The following is a 22,005-nucleotide window of genomic DNA, read 5'->3' on the forward strand; positions in this document are numbered from 1 at the left end:
CCGGTTTGGCTCAGTGGATAGACCGTCAGCCTGCGGACTCAAGGGTCCCAGGTTCGATTCCGGTCAAGGGCATGTACCTTGGTTGCGGGCACATCCCCAGTAGGGGGTGTGCAAGAGGCAGCTGATCGATGTTTCTCTCTCATCGATGTTTCTAACTCTCTATCCCTCTCCCTTCCTCTCTGTAAAAAAATCAATAAAATATATTTTAAAAAAATAGCATCATCATTCATCTTCTTACTCTACCTATACATAAATTCAGGAACCATCCTTGGCTCATCATATCCAAAACATCATCAAATTCTGTCAATTTTACCTCCAAAATATCTTTTGAATCTATTTCTTTCAATCTCTACTTTCACCTCCTAATCCAAACTACCATAATCTCTAGTACAGACTACTATAAACATCCCTTAATTAGCTGGCAGTATTTATATATACTAGAGGCCCAATGCATGAAAATTCGTGCAAGAGTAGGCCTTCCTTCCCCCGGCTTCCCTCTGGCACCTGAGACCCGGAGCTGGCTTCCCTTGGGCCACCTGCAGGCACCTGGAACCCGGATTGGCTTCCCTCCAGCCCCGGCTTTGTCGGGAAGGACATCCAGAAGACATTCGGTCTAATTAGCATATTACTCTTTTATTATTATAGACTAGAGACCGATGCACAAAATTCGTGCAAGAGTAGGCCTTCCTTCCCCTGGCTGCTGGCACCAGCTTCCCTCCGGCACCTGGGACCCGGGTTTACCTCAGAACCCCAGCTTTGTCTGGAAGGTCATCTGGAAGGATATTGGGTCTAATTAGCATATTATGCTTTAATTGTGTGTGTGTGTGTGTGTGTGTGTGTGTGTGTGTATTTTATTGATTTCAGAGAGGAAGGGAAAGGGAAATAGATAGAAAAATCAATGATGAGAGAGAATCATTGATCAGCTGCCTCTGCACATCCTACACTAGGGATCGAACCCGCAACCCGGGCATGTGTTCTAACCTGAAATCAAACCATGACCTCCTGGTTCACAGGTCGACACTCAACCACTGAGCAACACTGGCCAGGCAGTATTTACTTTTTTCAAAACCTGACTTGAGATATAAATTCACATACCATAATATTCCCCATTTAATGTGTACAACTAATGGCTTTTGGTATATTCACAGAATGAGCAACCATCACTGGAATTAAGCTTAAAATTCATTATCAGCTTTTCCCCCTCAAATTCATTTACCACACTAAAGAGAAGTTTCCAGAATGCAAGTCTCATTTAATCAGAGCAGAAGTGATTTAAGTGTTCATTAAATTAATTTTCCTGTGATCAACTGCCTAGTTTTTCAGGCCAACATTTATTTCCCTAGTCAAGACCATTTCAGAATTTTTAAACTGACTATAGATGATGCATACCTAGAAAGTTGTGGGCGGTTGGTACCAGCATTGAAGAGAGTGGGAGAGGCATGGGTAAACCACCTCTCAGAAAGAAGGTTGTATGTTTCAATAGCAGCATCGATATCTTCTTTGTGAATCCCCACAGATACCCTCATCAACATATGTTGTGGTCTTTCAGCCACTAAAATCAAAAGAGGAGTTTTCACATGATGGAACATGTTAGACAAACTAGGTTAGACATGTACCTGAGTCAAAAAGAAAACGATTTTAAAAAGCAGGACAATTAAAAAAAAAAAAAAGCAGGACAATTATTCAGAAACTAGACCTAAAGTTAAAAATGTTAGTCAGAATTTAGACAGAAATATTAAGGCTAATAGCTCAAAGCTCTATATTCAGTATAATGCACAGAAAATAAAACACACACACAAACATCTTCATTCTCACCTTTTCCATTGATCTTCAGCAAGTAGGACCGCTCTAGTGTCTAGAAAAAGCAAAGCAACCAAAAAACTTCCAGAACAGCTCTTAAAGACACAGTAGATACAGCATTCACAATGAGCCATTCTATTTAAATCTTCTCAGTTTTTATGTAATTTTAAATGAAAATAATATATTTACTCTTACTAACTTCAGTTGGAACATTATCAACTGTCTATTTGTTTTGGAACAGACTACATGAAAATTTCTGGAGAAAGTTAGCTCTATATTAATATGCGTAATACTAATAGCACAAGTTACAGTATTCACCATCATCACAATGGTTAACAGGTATAAAGTACTTGTAATAGGCTAGGCATTGATCTAAGCAACACACTCACTTATCCTCAACAGAATTTGTTGTTAATATTATATTATACAGATGGAAACCACAGTGCAATGCCAGAATTATAAAGGTTGAATGACTGAAAATCATAATTTTTTCAAAAGAGAGTCACTGTGTCTGGAAAGTTCAAAGCGAGATGGAGAATGGCTGGAGATGATTTGGGTATGTAGACCATCTATACTAATAAAAGGGTAATATGCTAATTAGACCAGACATTTTCCGGTCATAGCCACGGTGGCGGGGGCCGAGGCCAAGGCATTTAGGGGCAATCAGCCCAGCAGGGGAGCAGTTAGGGGGCAGCAAGGCCAGCAGGGGAGCAGTCAGGGGACAGCCAGGCCGGCAGGGGGGCAGTTAGGGGGCGGCCAGGCCAGCAGGGGAACAGTTAGGGGGTGACTAGGCTGGCAAGCAGAGGCAGTTAGGGATGATCAGGCAGGCAGGCAAGCAGGCAAGCAGTTAGGAGCCAGCAATCCCAGATTGCAAGAGGGATGTCCTAGATTGGAGAGGGTGCAGACCAGGCTGAGGGACCCCCGCCTCCTGTGCATGATTTTCATGCACTGGGCCTCTAGTTAAGCTTAATAAAATATTCTGAAAAAAATTATACTATCCCCATTCTAAAGATGAGGAAACTAAGCATAGAGAGATTAAGTAACTTGCTAATAAGAAGTAGAGCAGAGGCTGGGGTGGGGGGTAGGAGATGGCAGTGGAGGAATTGAGACAAAAAAAAAAAAAAAGAAAGAGGAAAAACGCATAGACATGGACAACAGTGTGGTGACTGCCAGGGGGAGGGGTGAGGAGGGGAGGTGGAGAAGGGTATAGGGGGGATAAATGGTGATGGAGAGAGACTTGAGGTGGTAAACACACAATACAATGTATAGATGATATGTTGTGGAATTGTGCACATGAAACCTGTATAATTGTGTTAAGCAATAATAAATTAAATTTTAAAACAGGAAAGAGAAAAAAAAAGTAGAGCCAAGATTCGAACCCAGAAGGTCTAACACCAACATTCAGGTTCTCAATCACAGTTTATCAACCCAAAAGTACCTAGAAAAGCACTTGGCACACAGTAGGGATTCAATAGTTGTTGCATAAACAGTAAAACAATATGGAATCATTATGGCAAATTATCTGCATAACTCCTCAGGTAATCCAGAAGTAATATTTGGAAACTCTGAAAATTGCAAATGGATAAGCTATATTTCCTTAATTCAAACAACCACTATCCATCTATTCTACTAATTTCCTAGGTCCATCCCAACTCCCATCAACTTATTGCCTTTATAATTGTATCACTAAACATAAACAAAAACCTGTATTTCCTGAAGTAAGGAGGAATTCCCACGTATTTGAAACCCATTATTTACCTTAAAGCCAAAGTAATTGTAAGAGAAATCTCGGTCATAGATAATGGCAGAATTCAGGCGCTGATGAAGGTAAAAAAAAGATTCCATAATTAAAATAATTAAACTTATTTTCACAAAATCAACAGTTCAGCCCTGACTCCAGAATTAAAAATGACATAGGATAAAAAAGAGGTACCACAAAAATATACATCTAATGTTAATTTTTAAAATTTATATAAATTGAGTATCCTAATTAGGCTTAAAAACATATACTCAAGTAGATCCTTTTTAAGTTGTTGAGCAAGATCTTTCAAATTTTTACCTGAGCAACCTTATTAGGAATTAGTTTGGCAATGTCCCCTAATATTTTGAATGCACACACTCTTTGTCTCAGCGATTCCACTTAAAGGATTTATCTTACCAATATACTCTATAAGTAAAACACTATCATACAAGGATATCCACTTCAGCAAAAATGGAAAACAAATATTCACCACTAGAGCAATATATATATATAACACAACATTTCTATAAAATAGAATGCTATGCAGCTGTTCAAAAGAATAAGATTAGTCATAAATACTAATACAGACTATCTGTAAGATAAAGTATCAGTAAGAACAGTGTGCACAGACTGCCACTAAAAGGAAAAATTTATGTGTATGCACACGTGTATTACAGAATAGCCCTGGAAAAAATACATTTTAAAGTTATAAAATGTTATTTCTAAAGAGGAAAGCTAGTGTTACTTTTTTAATCTATGTTTTATAGTGTTTACATTTTTAAAACGTGCTGTTGCTTTAAAAAAAAAAAAAAAAAAAAGAACCTATGCCCTAGCCAGTTTTGCTGTGGATAGAGCGTCAGCCTGTGGACCAAAGGTTCCTGGGTTTGATTCTTGTCAAGGGAACATGCCTGTGTTGTGGGCTCGATCCCTAGTGGGGAACATGCAGAAGGCAACCAATCAATGATTCTCATCATCGATGTTTCTATCTCTCTCTCCTTCTCCCTTCCTTTCTGAAATCAATAAAAATATATTAAAAAAAGATTTTTTTTTTCACCAGGAAAGCATTACACATACATCTTTATTTGCTAAAACAATATCCAGTGTTGACTGGGCCACCATGGGAGAGTGTTTGCCATTATGTGGATTTATGTAGTTGTAGAGGTCTTCCATCACATCTAAAAAAAAAAACAACAACAGAAAATAAAAATGTCAAAACCACTTAATGGAGAGCTAATCCACTCTTTCAGTAATAGTTTAAAAGAATAGTTCTCAAACCATTTTTTTCATCCCAGTCCACCTCAATGCTTAGCACAGAAAGTGCTCAATAAACATATTCATGCTGACTATACACTGAGTGGCCAAATTATTATGATCTCTGAACACATAATAATCTGGCCACTCAGTGTATATCCTATATAATAAAAGGCTAATATGCAAATTGTCCCCTCGACCAGGAGTTCGACCAGCAGGCAGGCCAACCGCCCATGTCCCCTCCCCTGGCCAGGCTGGCCGGACCTCACCCATGCACAAATTCATGCACTGGGCCTCTAATTACACATACACACACACACACACACACACACACACACACACACACACACACACAGAGTGGCCAGATTATTATGCGTTCAGAGATCATAATAATCTGGCCACTCAATGTATAATGCCTCGGTTAAAAAAACACGCTTCCATAGGCTTTTTTATTTTATTTTTTGTTAAATAAAAACAGGAGTGAGGATATTTTTCCATTGATTTTTTTTTTTAGAGTGGAAGGGAGGGGGGAGAGAAAAGGGGGGGGGGGAGAAAAGAAGAGAGAGAAACATGGATGTGAGACACAACCATTGGTTGCCTCCCACACATGCCCTTGACCAGGAAGCGATCCCTGGACCCTCTGGTGCACAGGCCAATGCTCCAACCATTGAGCCACAACATAGGCTCTTTGAAAAAGATTCCCAGGTGATTAATACACAATCCCATTGAGAATTATTGGTTGAAAACATTTTTAAAAAGCAGAAATTATAATATCTTCTCAAATATTTTTATACTAATAAAATTCCAACTTAAAATTCAGACTCTATCATACTAAGCAGTTCACATCTATAAATGCACATTTAGTAAGCTCTCTCATTTGCTCTTCTTTAATACATCATAGCATTAATTGGCTCTCTGTATTTATGTGTAATACACACACACACACACTCATACTCACAATGTTGGCATTTTTATTGGAATGGACTTGTATTTATCAATACAATTCTGGGAGAACTGATATCCTACCTAATAATAGACAAATATGCAAATTGACCATACCTTCGCTATGCCCATGATTGGCCAGGAGGCGCGGGGGGGGGGCGGGACTCGGGGTGGCCGGGGTAGCTGATTGGGCCGGTGGGACTCTGAGCTGCATCGTCAGCAGCGGCACGAGCTCAGCGTCTGCGCCATGGCTGTGCTGCGGCACAGAAGGGGCCTCTGGGGCAGCGAGCTGACGTCCCGCCCAGCGGACCATCAAAAGCGGAGGAGCTGAGTGCCTGAGCGGACAGGCACTCAGCTCCCCCGCAATCGAAAGCAAAAGTGTGGGAGCTGGGTGCCTGTCCACTCAGGCACCAGGCCTTTCAGAAGCCTCCAACGCCTGGTGCACCAGGGACAGGCACTCAGCTCCCCGTGATCGAAAGCGAAAGCGTGGAGGGGACCCTACACGTGCATGATTCAATCATGCACTGGGCCTCTAGTGTTTAAAATAAATCTACTAAAGAGGTAGAATACACTGTTTGAGGCCCAGGATAATAGATCTCAAATCAAGAGCCAAAGATTTCTGTCATCATCTTACCATCTGACTTCTTATATACCAATTTTATATTCCAAACGAATTATTTAACCTTCCCTTGCCCACATTCCCTGAGCTATAAAATGGCAGCAATGGAATAAAGGATTTGCTAATGGGACACAAGATTAACTGCACCATTTTGTTTAACCCAGAACTTGTCAATATGTGTTTCTCATTTTTCCAAGCACATTACCATCAACTACTTCACAATGGGCTTCAAAAAAGAAAGAAGGGAAAAAAAAGCGTGATACAAGGAAACAAAAAGATCCACTGACCTTTCCATTCAGCAAGTCAGCAGCATGGGGAAATGGGAAGTTCTAGTGCCCCCTCTGCCACTAACTTGCTTTTTAAAAACAAGATGTTATTCTTTTGTCATTCTAGTACCCTTATAAATTTTCTAGGAATATTAAATTATTTCTAACTTTCCCTCTAGACTCACCACTGAATACTTTCTTTGTTTCTTTGTGCAAGTTAGAGACAGCAATCCTTGCTGCCAGAATGGCATAGTCAGGGTGCTTAGTAGTCAAGGTTGCAGCTGTTTCAGCAGCCAAAGTATCTAGTTCCACAGTAGTGACCCCACTGTATAAACCCTGGATTACTTTCATGGTGATCTGAGCCTATAAAAACAAAACCAAGAATTACTTGAGCTTTCCCAAAAAACAATAGCTTCCTTAGGATGGCAATGAAGAAAACAATCAAATGTTTATCAAAATAAAAGTCAACTTCCTTTTTAAAAAAATAAATATTTTAGAATGGTTAGCAGTGGAAAACTTCATAATGAGAATTCATAAACCAACAGAACTGCCAGAAAATGCATACTACATACACAATGAATAGGTGTCATTAAAAAAATAATAATAATAAATTTTAAAATACCTAAGTATAGGTATTTCATGGTTGACAAAGATGAACAGCCTCACAGGGAAACAGCTAAAAACAGAGCAGTGATTCTTTTTTATTTTTTCTTCTCTTTAAATGTATTTTTATTGATTTCAGAGTGGAAGGGAGAGGGAGAGAGATAGAAACATCAATGGTGAAAGAGAATATTGATCAGCTGCCTCCAGCACACCCACTACTGGGGATCAAGCCCTCAACCAGACATGGTGCATGGGATGCTGCCCAACCAACTGAGCCACACCAGCCCAGTGATTAAGTATTTCCCCATTTTTAATTCAAATTCTCTCTACGTAATCAGGGTTCCAGCTACATTCTTACCCATTTCCCCCAAAATCTACCTACAGACAAGTACTGGAAAGTAAATGAATCAAACTTTAATCATTCCAATTAGAGATGAAGGTATAAATCAGGATTGGGGCTGAGTCATCAATAATTTAATGGTTACTCTTTCTTTAGCACTTCACAAATTACAAAGTGTCTCAACTTTCATAATCTCTGACATTTCATAATCACCTTGTGAGCCGAAACTGGTTTGGCTCAGTGGATAAAGCGTCAGCCTGCGGACCGAAAGGTCACAGGTTCGATTCCGGTCAAGGGCATGTACCTTGGTTGCGGGCGCATCCCCAGTGGGGGTTGTGTAGGAGGCAGCTGATCGATGTTTCTCTCTCATTGACATTTCTAACTCTCTATCCTTCTCCCTTCCTCTCTGTAAAAAATCAATAAAATATATATTTTTAAAAAATCACCTTGTGAAATGGATACTATTACTATTACCATTTTACATGTGAAACCTGAGGCTCAGGTTACTTGGACTTGCCCAAGGTTACCATCTAAATCTTTCTCATCCCATTTCAGTTTTCAAGACCATATTGTAAGAGGCTCCCCTTTCAAAAATACACAATGTAGCCCAACCAGCAGTGGCTCAGTGGTTGAGCATCAACTTATGAACCAGGAGGTCACAGTTAGGTTCCCGGTCAGGGCACATGCCCAGGTTGTGGGCTCAATCTCCAGTGCGGGGCGTGCAGAAGGCAGCTGATCGATGATTCTCTCTTATCATTGATGTTTCTATCTCTCTCTCCCTTTCCCTTCCTCTCCGAAATCAATAATATATATATTGATTATTGATTTCAGAGAGGAAGGGAAAGGGAGAGAGAGATAGAAACATCAATGATATTGATAGAAACATCAATGATATTATATATATATGTAGACACACATACAATATATATATAGACACACACACATATATATGTACACATACATATATAAAAAATGCCCAAGTTATTACCATACATTTTTAAGAAAAACAAACACTAAATTCTGTATATGTGTTCACTAAATGTTTCTGTAAAAAAGCTTAATCCAACAGAAAATAAATGCATTGCCCAGTTGACTAAAACATGACCGCCTCAAAAAAAGTGTGTGTCATTATTAGCTTACAACCTATTCTAATTACATTTCACCTAGGATCAAGTTGCTCCTGATTACTTTCTTCTCAGATCCCACAGTTAAATTATGTTCAGTAAAAGAGTAGTGAAATCAGACACATGCAAAAAAATGAAACTAGATCACAAATTTAAACAATAAACAAGAACAAACTCAAAATGGACAAAAGACTTAAGTGTAAGTCGCAAAACCATAAAAATCCGAGAAGAAAACATCAGCAGTAAAACCTCAGATATGTCTTGTAGCAATATTTTTGCTGATATATCTCCTAGGACAAAGGAAACAAAAGAAAAAATAAACAAATGGGACTACATCAAACTAAAAAGCTTCTGTACAGCAAAGGAAACCATCAACAAAATGAAAAGGGAACCCACTATATGGGAGAACATATTTGTCAATGATACATCTGATAAGGGGTTCATTTCCAAAATATATTAAAAATTATACAACTCACCAGGAAGATAAACAACCCAATGTTCAACTTCACTAATCATCAGAGATGCAAATTAAAACCACAAAGAGATATCATTTCACATCTGCCAGAATGAGTACCATCAATAAATCAGCAAACAACATGTGTTGGCGAGGATGTAGAAAAAAGGGAACCCTTGTATACTGCTGGTGAAAATGCAAACTGGTGCAACCACTAATGAAAACAGTATGGAGCTTCCTCAAAAAATTAAATATGAACTGCCTTTTGACCCAGTGGTCCCACTTCTGAGAATATATCCTAAGAATCCTGAAACATCAGTCAAAAAGAATACATGCACCCCTATATAAATAACAGTGTTATTTACAATACCCAATATTTGGAAGTAGCCCAAGTGCCCATCAGTAGTAAGTGGATAAAAAAACTGGGGAATACTATTTGGCTATAAAAAAGGAACTCTTACCTTTTGCAAGAGGTGTCTCCCATTTCACCATGGATGGACCTGGAGATTATTATGCTAAGCAAAATAAACCAACAGACAAATACCATATGATCTCACTTATATGTGGAATCTAATGAACAAAGTAAATTGACAAACAAAATAGAACCAGAGGCATGGATATATGGAACAGACTGACAGAGGTCAAAGGGCAGGGGGAGTGGGTGGTGGTTGGGGGAAGGGGCTGGATGAAAGAAGGTAAAAAGATTAGCCAAAGAACATATATGCATAGCCAATGGACACAGACAGCGTGGTGATGGCCAAAGGCTGGGTGGAGCTGGGTAAAGGGGGTGAAAATGGGAGACACCTGTAATAGTGTCAACAATTTTTTTTAAAAATAGTGAAGTCTTCACTTCCCTTTCTCTTTGGTTAAAGAAGATGAAATAGGATGATCTCTCAGGTTCATTACAACTTTAACATTCTACTATTCTAATTATCGTCTAGAATTCCTAAAAGTAAAATACAATTTGTAATAAAAACATTTTAAAGTCGGATAAAATTATTTTCTTTTGACCATTTTGGTCAGTTCACTATCAAGTGTCTAATTATATATGTGCCACGCACTGTGGATATCACAAGAATAAGATACAGCCCACGCTCAATTCTAGGGGAGGAGAGAGACATGTAATTAATTTCCATATTATGTGGTCAATGCTATCGGGCCAGCACAAGTGCTACAGAAGTAGAGATAATATACCTAAATAAGGCTGAGGCAACATGAGTGGGTTTGGAAAAAAGTGTTTTCAAGACTCCATTTTAGGAAGATGATTTTGGAAGCCATGGGGAAGATGCATTTGAAGGGGCAAGTTTAGAGGAAGACAGGAGGATACTTGAGAGACCACTAGAGACAGAAGTCTAGGTAAGGGATGAAGAGGGTCTAGAGTAGAGGAGTTATAGAAGGTAAGAAAAGAAGAATGACTTGCTTATGAATAGTTTGTTTTCCTTAATTTAAATGTTATCCACGAAATCTACTTTATATTACTTAAATGCATTCTTTCTACACAGATAACAAAAAAGCAAATTTCAAACCAGTTTCTACCCAAATGATCACAATTCCAAAACAAGCTTTATTACAGGCTTTTTTTTTAAATAAATAAACAATTGACTCAAGGATGTCTCTAACAAAATGTCAATGTCAAGTTTTCCGCTGTTCACTTTTTAGTTTTCTGAAAAGAATTCAGAGCCCAGAACCAAAATTTAGACCCAAAAAAATTGAACAATGTGTTCACATTTAAACCCAAGACCATAAGCAGAATACCAAACCAAAATATATATGAAGTGAAAGAAATGCCAGAGACAAGAAACAAGTAAAAAGAATCACATGAAGCAAGGAACCCAAGATATAAACCATATTTACTTACAGGATCAACAAAGTCCATATTGAGTCCATAACAAAGTTTCTGGATTCGAGATGTAATTTTGTCGAACATGACCCGTTCTTGGCGGCCATCTGAGGAATCAGACCATACAATTCATGTTAGCACTTATTAAGATAACAATGTAAAAGAATCAAATAAAAGAATCAAATGTAATCAATACATGAACTTTTAAAATTGACCAACATAGAATGCTATTAAAAGATTCAGCCCCCTAGGAGATTCATCAAGATATTATTTTTGTATCTTCAAAGAGTAGGAATTCTATTCTGAAAATATTATCTTCCCTTTCATTATAAATCAGATGGATTCTTACAATAACTTCCCAAATGACTGATCAGTTTCTCCCCTTGTCCAATATGGCAGACAGAATTATTCTTTAAAACTTACATCAAAAAGAGAAAAAACTTTACATCAAAGTCATGTTATTACCCCCTCCAAATTCCCAATAGTGGTTGATCATCTCCTTCAGAATCAAAGTAAAAATTATTACAATACTGCAGATTCCTAAACCTGCCCTATATATCTTTTCCTTTCAATTTCACCTCCTACTCTCCCACCTTCCTCACACTGGCCTCCTTGCTATTTCTACTGATTTCAGGTCTTTGCTCAAAATGTAAGCTTCTCAATGAGGCTTTCCCTGATAACCCTATTTTAAATTTTAATACCTCAAATACAGCCTTATCCTCCTCCTCCTTCTATGCTTTATTTTTCTCCATAGCACTTATGACATACTCTAATTTTACAGTAGTCCCCCCTTATCTATTCCAAGACCCCCAGTGAATGCCTAAAACCAGATAGTACCAAACCCTACTATATATAGGGTATCCCCCATAAATGTATACACACTTTAACAGCTGGTTTTTATTACATTTTGAAAATGAAATGTATTTTAATAAAACTGCCTTTGTAATTAAAGTATGTTTACATTTTGGGGGTACTCCCTGTATGTTTTTTTCCTCTACATACTTACCTTTCTCCTCAACCAACTTCTTTAACACTGCAGGAAATGTGGCAGTAGCAGCTTATCAGCAAATGCAGCCTTTCAGATAATTTTTATATTTTTCAGTCCAAACATATCCTTAAATTTGCGTAACCATCCATTAATTTCAATAAACGGTGTGGTGCCACTTGTTTTACAGATCCCTTGCTGATATGTTCATATAAGCTTGATGATTTCTGGAGCAACATGCCAACATCAATCAGAACGCATTTTTTGTTCGTCTTCCATCCACAAATGTAATGCCTTTTCCATCTTAGCTAAGCACTTATCACGGACTGTTATAACTTTTGCAATCTGAGGTTCGACAACAAAACGTTTCCAGTTTCGTGGATAGAAGATTCATTCTTACTGTAGCTCTGAGCAATCTCGGTATACGTTTTTCTTTCCTTTAAGTTGAGAACACGTTCCCTTTGATATATCTGACTCACCAGCATAAATCTTATGCTTTCTCAATATTAAGTAAAATAAAAGTCACATTGAAACAGCTAAGTAGTGTATATAGTGTATAAACTGGATAAAGAGATGATTCAAGTCTCGGGTGAGATGAAGCCTGATGGTGAAAGCTTTCATCCACCACTCAGAACAGCGCACAATTTAAAACATATGAACTGCTTATTTCTGGAGTTTTCCATTTAATATTTTTGGACCATGGTTGACTGCAGGCAAGTGAAACCACAAATAAGAGGGGGACTACTGTATTTGTTTATTGTGACTCTCACCATCAATCCACTAGAATATAACTTTCAGAAGAAAAACATTTTTTGCATGTTTTATTTTACTTGCATGTATTCCCCAGTGCCCAGACCAAGGACGAAGGCCTAGCACATAGTAGTCAAGTATTTACTGATCGCTAAGTGACTTATAAACTTGTCTTCACTCTAACACCAACATGATAAAATTGGTTTACTCTCCTAGGGTAATTATCAATTTTGAAATTATTACATATCAAGATCATCTTCCAGAGGCAACCTCTTAAGTTTTACTATTTTGGTGATATGGAAGCAAATACATGTACACCTTACCAGTTAGCCCTTTTTATGGTTTTGAATTTAGATAATTTTCCTCTTTGTTCTTCCTAACAAAAAGTCCCGTTATTCTTAGTTCAACTTCAAATAGTAACTCATCCAACCTGTATTTACCTTACCAGGGATAGTTGATATATCCAACTACTAAATAGCTTTAACTTTAGGCAACCCACATAACAGTCTGTTAACTAAAAATAAAAGGCCAAAGTGAGAGACAATAAGCATTTATTTGAGATCCAAAAGAATAGCTATTCAAGAAGCACTGGTTCAGGCAGAAACCCAGTGTTCCCATTAGGAGGCAAAGGCAAAAGCTATTTATGACAAAGGGAACAATTCCACAAATGGAAGGAATTTCTATAGGTGCAGCTAAGCTAAAATATTGATGCTAATTTTAAAGAATGTTTTTAGGGTGGAGGAGGATGGGTAGAGGTAGAAGAGGGCATGGAGAGGATAGTGACAAAAGAAATAAAAACAAAAAAATAAATCTTTTTTATTTTCTATCCAGTAGTCATATGTTTTGTTATCTTTGGTAACAGTTGTTTGGGATACAATGTTGTTTTAGGCTCAGTCCAAAGGTTATTTTGCCCAATTTTCACATTCCAAAGGTTTGAAGAATAAGATGCACAAGGCAGTTACTCTGGATGGCAGCTCCAACTCCATTTTAAAAAGACTCCATTTATGCCCTAGCCAGTTTGGCTCAGTGGATAGTGTTGGACTGCAGACTGAAGGATCCCAGGTTCAAATCTGATCAAGGGCACATGCCCGGGTTACATGCTCAATCCCCAGTAGGGGGCATGCAGGAGGCAGCCAATCAATGATTTTCTCCTATCATTGATGTTTCTTCTATCTCCCTCCCTCTTTCTCTTAAATCAATAAAAATATATTTTAAAAATATAAAGGCTCCATTTATATTATTTTTCACATTTTCCCCTTTTGATCAAGATCCTTCCTTAGAAAGCATCAAAAACGAAATGATGTCCAAAATGGAAAATGATCTCAAAAACCAAAAACGACATGGAAAATGGAAAGCAGCACTGGTCCCTTGTTGACAGGAAGATTCATATCCAGTATGTCATGTCCCATGTAGGAAGAAATATTAGGCACATTCTTACGCTTCATTACGCCCCACTTGGGGTTCTTGTCCCTCCCTGGAATGTTAGACACATCCTTGTGCTCCATGAGATTTTTCTGTTCTTTTCATTATAGGTTTCATGATTAATGGCCTTCAGTTTCCAGTAAACTGCCTCAACCCAGTTTCCAGTGGACTGCCTACACCTGGCCCTACAGGTTGATCTGACTGACCTTTACAAGAAACATAAATATCCCACTCCCCCTACTCTGCTCTGCTGATGCATTTTGGTCTCAGCCCTTCTACTCACAGATGTAACAATAAATTTATAAATTCTTTACCACTTTTGGCCTCGTATGTTCCTCCTTCAGCAACCCTAACAGGGAAAGAGGTTTTCTTCTTTCTTTGGAGCCTTAGGCCACATTTGAGCAACAAGAGCACTAAAACAGAGGTCTTTTTCTTCTTCTTTTTAACTATTTACAGTGTAACAATTTATTTTAGAGAGGGAGAGGGGAAAGAGAGAACTACAGATCAGTTGCTTACCCTATGCACCGCAAACCCACTACCTGAATATGTGCCCTGACTGGAAATCAAACCCATGCTCCAAACCAGCCTCAAAAGCCAGAGAAAGGAAGACTTTACTATCATGTTTAAGGACAAACATCTTCTACAGTTCTTGAGGTTTCTCCTATGAAGTTTCATTTGCCTTAATGATCTCAGAACGTTGAGCAACCATTATCAGAGTGCTTACTGTCTTTATAACATCAAGCTATGCAGAACAAAGTGTTGTAACAGCAAAAATTCCTGTAATAACAAACAAAATGCTAAGTCAAATTTGCAGACTAGACCTGAAACAGGAGGCAATACCCGAGGACAGTCACATTAAGATATTAAAGAATCATGAAGTGTCAGTGAGCTCTGTATTTAATCATTTGGCTTGTGTCCAGACTTTATCTAATTCCATCTTTATTTCACCAGAGGTGTTTTATTAAGTACAATAAAAGATATTAACAGTGCAAACCCCACCAGTTGCCCTCCTGAATAATTACATTGAAATTAACAAAACTACAGGAGTTAGTCTAACTACTACACTGACATACCAAAAACAAAAAGCACATTAAAACTTGAACGTAAATAAAATAAACAAATCTAAGTACAATTTTTATGTTAACAAGCCTTGCTGAATGCTACACTGAAAGATTCTACCAAACCATCTGAATAAAATTATGTTCTTGATTAGCTAGGATATGATCAAGAGTAATTCTATTGTCTAAAATAACTGTACAAGGGAATTTAAAGATTTTTTCTGTTTTGGCAATAGCCCCAGCAATTTCCCTTCAAGTTGTTAACTGTCTAAATATGTATTTATTTACTGTAAATAAAGGAAAAAGTATTTTTCCAAATCTGGTATCTTTACTGAGGTAGACATAGCCAGGTATTAAACATCTTTGACTATGTGTGTAACCAGTTGTACATTTTGACCTGTGAAGGTTTAAAGATGATGCCCAATATTGAATAATCTTCCTAGACAGAAATTAAGGCAAAAAGGAATTATTATAGTGAGTATTTGGCCTCTGATATTACTTGTGAGACAGAAGAAACTGAAGGAAAGGAACTGAAGGAAAAAAGGGAAAATTTGTGAGGCAGGAAGGAACAGAAGTAAAGGAACTGAAGAAAAAAAAATGAACATGTAGACCATATAGGACTGGTTAAGTATCTTGGGTTAGTTGTACACAACAGATGTAGTCTGCTTCACATTCTAGTAATTTTGGTAGAGAAGTACAGTTAGGTATAAAACAACTTTCTTTAAATGGGAATCATGAACTCAGTATCTTTGAAAGCAGAAACTACGTCTGCCTACTTACCACTGTAACCTCAGTGCCCAGAACAATATCCACACAGATTTATAAAATAATACAGTGGATTGTAAAGGAGAGGAGGGAGAGAAGGGGGATAAAGAACCTGGAATAGAAGAGAAATTATCAGAGTGCAAATGGGTGCTTTAGAAGGTGTTATTTTGCAAACTTTTGTTTCAGTTTTATGTATATGTACATACACATGCATGTGTTTACTAAGTCATTATGTAGAATGTAATTTTTACCATGAGTTACAATCCAAAGTTTTGAAAACACTATACTACTAAATTCCAAAGCACACTTTACAACTAAATCAGCTTCATGGCATTTATTCCAATTCTCAACCTGACCTCCCTAGGCAATATATACTCCCACAAGAAAAATAGCTTGAAAGCAGATGAAAAAAACTCATCTACTATTCCATTTGGATATCCAACAACCAGAGGCCCAGTGCACGAAATTAATGCACTGATAGGGTCCCTAGCGGCTACCAGCTGGCCAGGGACTCCCTCCCTTCCCCCTGGCCACCTGCCAGCACCAGGGCCTCCCTCCCTTCCCCTGGCCATCCTACCCTCTTGTCAAACTCCGGGAAGAACTCCAGTCAAAGGGACAATTTGCATACTATGCTTTTATTATATAGGATTTTCATATGGATTATTCCTATGTTCCTGACAATCCTAATATCTCTGAATATGGAACTTCCTCCCCCTCTAATATTTCCCTCAAAGTGCTTAGCGATTTATTAGCACATTCAACAAGTACTTACAGGTTGACAACCAGTTGCCCTCCTGAATAATTACATTGAAATTGACAAAACTACAGGAGTTAGTCCACTATTACACTGACATACCAAAAATAAAAAATAAAAAGCACATTAAAACGTGAACGTAAATAAAATAAATAAATCTAAGTACAATTTTGTATATTAATAAGCCTTGCTGAATGCTACACTGAGTCTATCAAACCATCTGGATCAAATTATGTTCTCTGAAGGAATGAGAAACAAAATAAGCCCTGTCTTTTAGAGCTTGTGTAGGGGAGTACTTTGTAAACTCCAGTATTTCAAAGTGAACCCAAAAAATTAAAAATGCAATACAAAGGTGTTACCCATGCAGTAATCTACATCCACAAGTTTTCCATTCATCTGTTACAGATTTATCATAAGAGCATACTCATCCTTCCATACCTTTTTCTATAGGTCTAAAAAACTTGATGTAGCCGAAACCGGTTTGGCTCAGTGGATAGAGCGTCGGCCTGCAGACTCAAAGGTCCTGGGTTCGATTCCGGTCAAGGGCATGTACCTTGGTTGCGGGCCCATCCCCAGTAGGGGGTGTGCAAGAGGCAGCTGATCGATGTTTCTCTCTCATCGATGTTTCTAACTCTCTATCCCTCTCTCTTCCTCTCTGTAAAAAATCAATAAAATATAAAAAAAATAAAATAAAATAAATTAAAAACTTGATGTACATGTCTGAGGTCTTTTGGTCTCATCAGCTAAAATGGGAGACTAGGAAAAATTCAGAGAACGTTCTAAAGTTACTAAAGACAGTATGAAGGTCCACCACTGTCCACCTCTCAATCTCTTAAATATAGTTAAACCATCTGGCCACAACCAAAACAATTACCTGCCTACCAACTGCATTCATTAAATCCTATATTTTCCTTTTTTAAAATCTTCATCCAAGGATATATTTTTATTGATATTAGAGAGAAAAGGGGGGGGGGGAAGGGGGGAAGGGGAAGGGAAGAATGAGAGAGGCGGGGGGGAGGGAGAGGGAGAGGTTGGAGAAGGAAAGGGAGAAGCATCCATCAGTTGCCTACCGTAAGTGCCTGAGCAGGAATTGAACCTGCAACCTTCTGATGTATTGGACAATGCTCCAACTGAGCCACCCCATCACCAGGGCTTCATACACATTTATGTATTTTTTAAAAATACATTTTTATTTATTTCAGAGAGAAAGGGAGAGGGAGATAGAAACATCAATGAGAAAGAATCATCGACTGGCTGCCTCCTGCACGACCTCTAGTAGGGGGCCGAGCCTCAACCAGGGCATGCGCCCTGGCCGGGAATAGAACCCTTGATCACTTGGTTCACAGGTCCACGCTCAACCACTGAGCCAAGCCAGGGGGGCAGGCATCCTATATTTTAAAATAATTATTCTTCCCACTGGCCCGTGTGGCTTGGTTGGTTGAGCACCATGCACCGAGAGGCACCAGTTGGATTCCCAATCAGGGTACATGGCGGGGTTACCGGCCGATTCCAGTAAGGGGTGTGCAAGAGCATCCAATTGATGTTTCTCTCTCTCTCCCTCTCCCCCTTCTTTTCTCTCTAAAAAAATAAAATCAATAAAATAAAATTTATTCTCATTCGATCTTTGAGCATTTCTTCATGGCAGGTCCAGTGCTAGTGTGGGCATAAAGTCCCATCTTTGAAACTCAGAACCTAGTGGATAAAACAAACATCCAGTCAGCCAACTAGTATCTACGGAGTGCCTACCATTGTAAAATGACTTTTATTTAGCATCAGTCGATTCGACTCAAAACTTGTTCCTATCTGTCTGGTATGGTTCTCTGTTAAAAGTACATTTTGCTCTTGTTTCCCCCAACCTGAATATGAACAAACCCTTTCCCAAAGCAGGGACTGTCTCTCATTACGTCGCACAGCCAAGCAAAAGGCGGGAACCCAGGAGGAGCTCAGCAAGGCTAACGGGAAGTAGCTGCTGAGGAAGAATACCACAGCCTCTTCCGGACTCCTCTTCCGGACTCCCATCTTGTCAGAAGACGTCTTGGCCACCCCAATCTGATTCAGTTTCTCATCAGGGGGAAGGACAGGTGGTCACCATCCCAAACTCCTCTGGGACTAAACCTGGAACAAATGGCACCACATCCCATTCCAGGGATATGTCTGTCTGAGATCTGGTCCTATTCACGGTCTCCTCACCCTTCCACACCTTTTCTATAGGTCAGGGAGCTAATAGGTGCCCTCGAAGGGTACAAAGTCCCCCCCCCCCCCCCCTAGTAACCCCACCCCTACGGCCTAGGACCAACCCACTGCTTTCAAATAAAAGTCGGGTTCCAGCCCTGGCCTCACCATCAACTACATGGGCGGCTTGGCATCAGTCACCGGACCCCCCTCTCTCTCTCTGCGCTGCAGTTTCTTCATCTATAAAATGGAGCTGATAATCCTACCTCAGGGGCTCGCGGTGAGGAAAATGCTGCCTGGAAAACGTTAGGCGCACACAGGAACTACTCGGTCAAGGTGAAGGGGTTACTCTTTTGAAACGCGGCTGGATGACCCAGCGCAGGGGGCGCCCACAGAAGATCCGAGTGGGGGAGGGGGCAGAGGTCAGCCGGCAGGCCCGGCTGGCTGACGAGGCGGGAAGCCGCGCGGGCAGGGCGGGAAGCGGCGGAGACGGGCGGGCGCGGCCAACTGCTCGGGCGGCAGCAGCCGCGTCCCCTGACCCGCTCCCCACTCTCCCACCGTCCCCTCTCCGGCCCCTCACCTCGCTTGATCACATGCATCGCAGCTGGTGGCCGAGGCGCTATGGATCCGATTCGGGTCTGCAGCGCTGAGGCGCCGGGGGAGCTAGAAGGTGGCGGAGTGCGAAGGGTCGACCTCCAGGGGGCTGCACAAGTGCCGGGAGTTGAGAGGGTCCGCAGAGCACTTTCCTCCGCAGAGCGCTGCCCTCCACCAAGGCGCGGCAATCCGAATCTCCTTCCCGCCACCCGTGACGCAAAAGCGATGCGACGTCGCTCGTCTGACGTTTCTACGCTGCCAGCGCCCGGCGGTGGGCGGGACCAGCTTTACAGAAAGTCAGCCTCGCCCGTTAGCCACAAGGTTGAAGGTGGGCGGGGCCCACGAAACCGCGCCCCTTTCACGGCAGCCGTGGCTGTGGGCACGCCCGGCGGGAGTGCGGCTCTCCCGCCGCATATTAAGTATGGGCAGGGTCCAGCAGACCGCACCCCTCCTGCAGCTGCATTGCGTGTGGAGTCGACCCGGAGCTCTCGCCGCCATGTTGGGTGTGGGCAAAGCCTTCGCCGAGCCTGGGACGGGACCTAGCACTCAGAGCCCGCCAGACCGGGCCCTCCGCTCTCGCCACTGCGTCCCCGCTGAGGTCAAGACAGTTCAAGTGTTTTGAAATAACAACTAAAAGCCAACCATCCAAAACACGTTTTCTTATCTTGGACTACTGTACTACCGTTTTGGTAACACGAGACTGCCATCGGATGTGAGCCATAGCCTGGGATCCACAGCCGGAGGGACGGGAGCCTCCGGGCTGTTAGGTCAGCAGAAAGCCTCGCACTGCTCCGTCCTATTGGAAAAGAGCCTTGCGAGGCGAGCATTTTGCCCTGACGTAAATGGGAGCCCTGGGAGAGTTTTGAGAAAGGACAAGATCCATTTGCTTTTAGAGTTCTCCAGGGGACAGTGGTAGAGACCGGGTCAGCCATAACGTCCTTGTGGAGGTAGGATAGACATGGCTTGGTGACTGATGTAGCAGCTGGTGATTTGGGCTACACAAACTGATTTTTATGAAACCTCCTGTGGCGTTCCCTCCCTAAAATCTTGCATTGATTTTGGTAGGGGCAGAAATAGAATAGTGGGGACGGGCTGTAATTATAGGAAGTATTAAACATGCTCTGTTAACTGTGATTGTTCTATTCTGATTAGAGAAAGCACATTCTAACCTGGCTGACTTGGGAGCTAACATCGGAATGCAGTCCATCCTCCTTTTCTGAGTGCTGCCTATCAGGGAAAGATGTACAACCTCAGATAGTCCCAGAGGCACCCACCCTTTGCAAACCCCCAGTCCCTATTGTCAGTAATCTGATCCCAGAGGTGCCTGGAGGCACCAGCCCTCATTGCCTGTAACCTGTAAAGATTATTACCTTCCTACTTTCCCATGCCTGTAATTCTTTCTTACTTTCCCCCATAATCTTTGTCCTTCTACCTAATATAAGCAGCTGGTTTATGGGGAGGGGCAGAGCAGATTTTTGTGGATGACCTGCTGCTCTCCCATACTGCCGGCATTATTGGAATAAATGCTCATATATTATTCAACCCTGTCCCTGCTTAAGTAGTGACAGGCAGCCCAGACCCATTGGTTGTCTTTGTGTGTGTGTTTTTTAAATGTATTATTTATAGTCTTATAGTAATAATTCTTTGGCAGTATGTATCCTCCAGGTGCATCCCAATCTCCCTACAAAATAATTTTTTTAATGTGAAAATACTTTTTTATTTCAGTTACAGTTTATATTCAATATTGTTTTGTATTAGTTTCAGGTATACAGCATAGTAGTTAGATAATTACATACTTTAGAAAGGTGTTCCTCATGATATTTCCAGTACCAATCTGGCACCATACACAGTTATTACAATACTAGAGGCCCAGTGCACAAAACTCATGCACAGGTAGGGTCCCTAGCAGCTGCCAGCTGGGGCGTTCTTCCAGTCCACGCCGCCCCCTGGTGGTCAGTGCACGTCATAGTGAGCGATCGAACTCCTGAGGGGACACTTCGCATATTAGGCTTTTATATATATAGATTAGTGACTATATTTCTTAAGCTGTATTTTACATCCCCATGACTATTTTGTAACTACCAATTTGTACTTCTTAATCCCTTCACTTTTTTCACCCAGTCTCCCAAGCCCCCTCCCCTCTGGAAACCATCAGTCTGTTCTCTGTATCAATAAATCTGTTTCTGTTTTGTTTGTACTGTTCTTTAGATTCCACATATAAGTGCAATATGGTATTTGTCTATGACTAACTTATTTCACTTAGCATAATACCCTCTAGATCCATCCATGCTGTTGCAAATGGTAAGCTTTCTTTTTTGTGGCTAATATTCCATTGTATATATGTACCACTACTTTTTTATTTGTCTAATGATAGACACTTGAGTTGCTTCCATATCTTGGCTATAGTAAATAACACTGCAATAACACTGAACATAGGGGTGCATATATTCTTTTGAATTACTGTTTTAGGTTTCTTTATATATATACCAAGAAGTGGAATCTCTGGGTCATAAGGCAGTTTCATT

General features: G+C 40.3%; 1 protein-coding gene across 2 annotated transcripts in view; it reads right to left on the reverse strand.

The window, feature by feature from the left end:
- Nucleotides 1–20,130, reverse strand: part of RRM1 (ribonucleotide reductase catalytic subunit M1) — a 48,022-nt gene extending 27,892 nt beyond the window's left edge. Inside the window, exons 1-7 of one of the 2 annotated variants that reach the window (XM_079787244.1) lie at nt 11,987–18,961; nt 10,999–11,087; nt 6,805–6,982; nt 4,616–4,716; nt 3,559–3,618; nt 1,816–1,855; nt 1,390–1,552 (exon numbers count right to left, since the gene is read on the reverse strand). In XM_079787244.1, the coding sequence (XP_079643370.1) occupies nt 1,390–1,552; nt 1,816–1,855; nt 3,559–3,618; nt 4,616–4,716; nt 6,805–6,982; nt 10,999–11,067 (611 nt within the window). In that variant the 5' untranslated portion in view covers nt 11,068–11,087; nt 11,987–18,961. Of the gene's footprint in view, nt 1–1,389; nt 1,553–1,815; nt 1,856–3,558; nt 3,619–4,615; nt 4,717–6,804; nt 6,983–10,998; nt 11,088–11,986; nt 18,962–19,466 lie in introns of those variants that run through there. The other variant, XM_079787243.1, reaches the window with a different exon arrangement.
- Nucleotides 20,131–22,005: the final 1,875 nt, after the last annotated feature.

The sequence above is a fragment of the Cnephaeus nilssonii genome (assembly GCF_951640355.1).
Source record: "Cnephaeus nilssonii genome assembly, chromosome: 13".
Taxonomy (NCBI): domain Eukaryota; kingdom Metazoa; phylum Chordata; class Mammalia; order Chiroptera; family Vespertilionidae; genus Cnephaeus; species Cnephaeus nilssonii.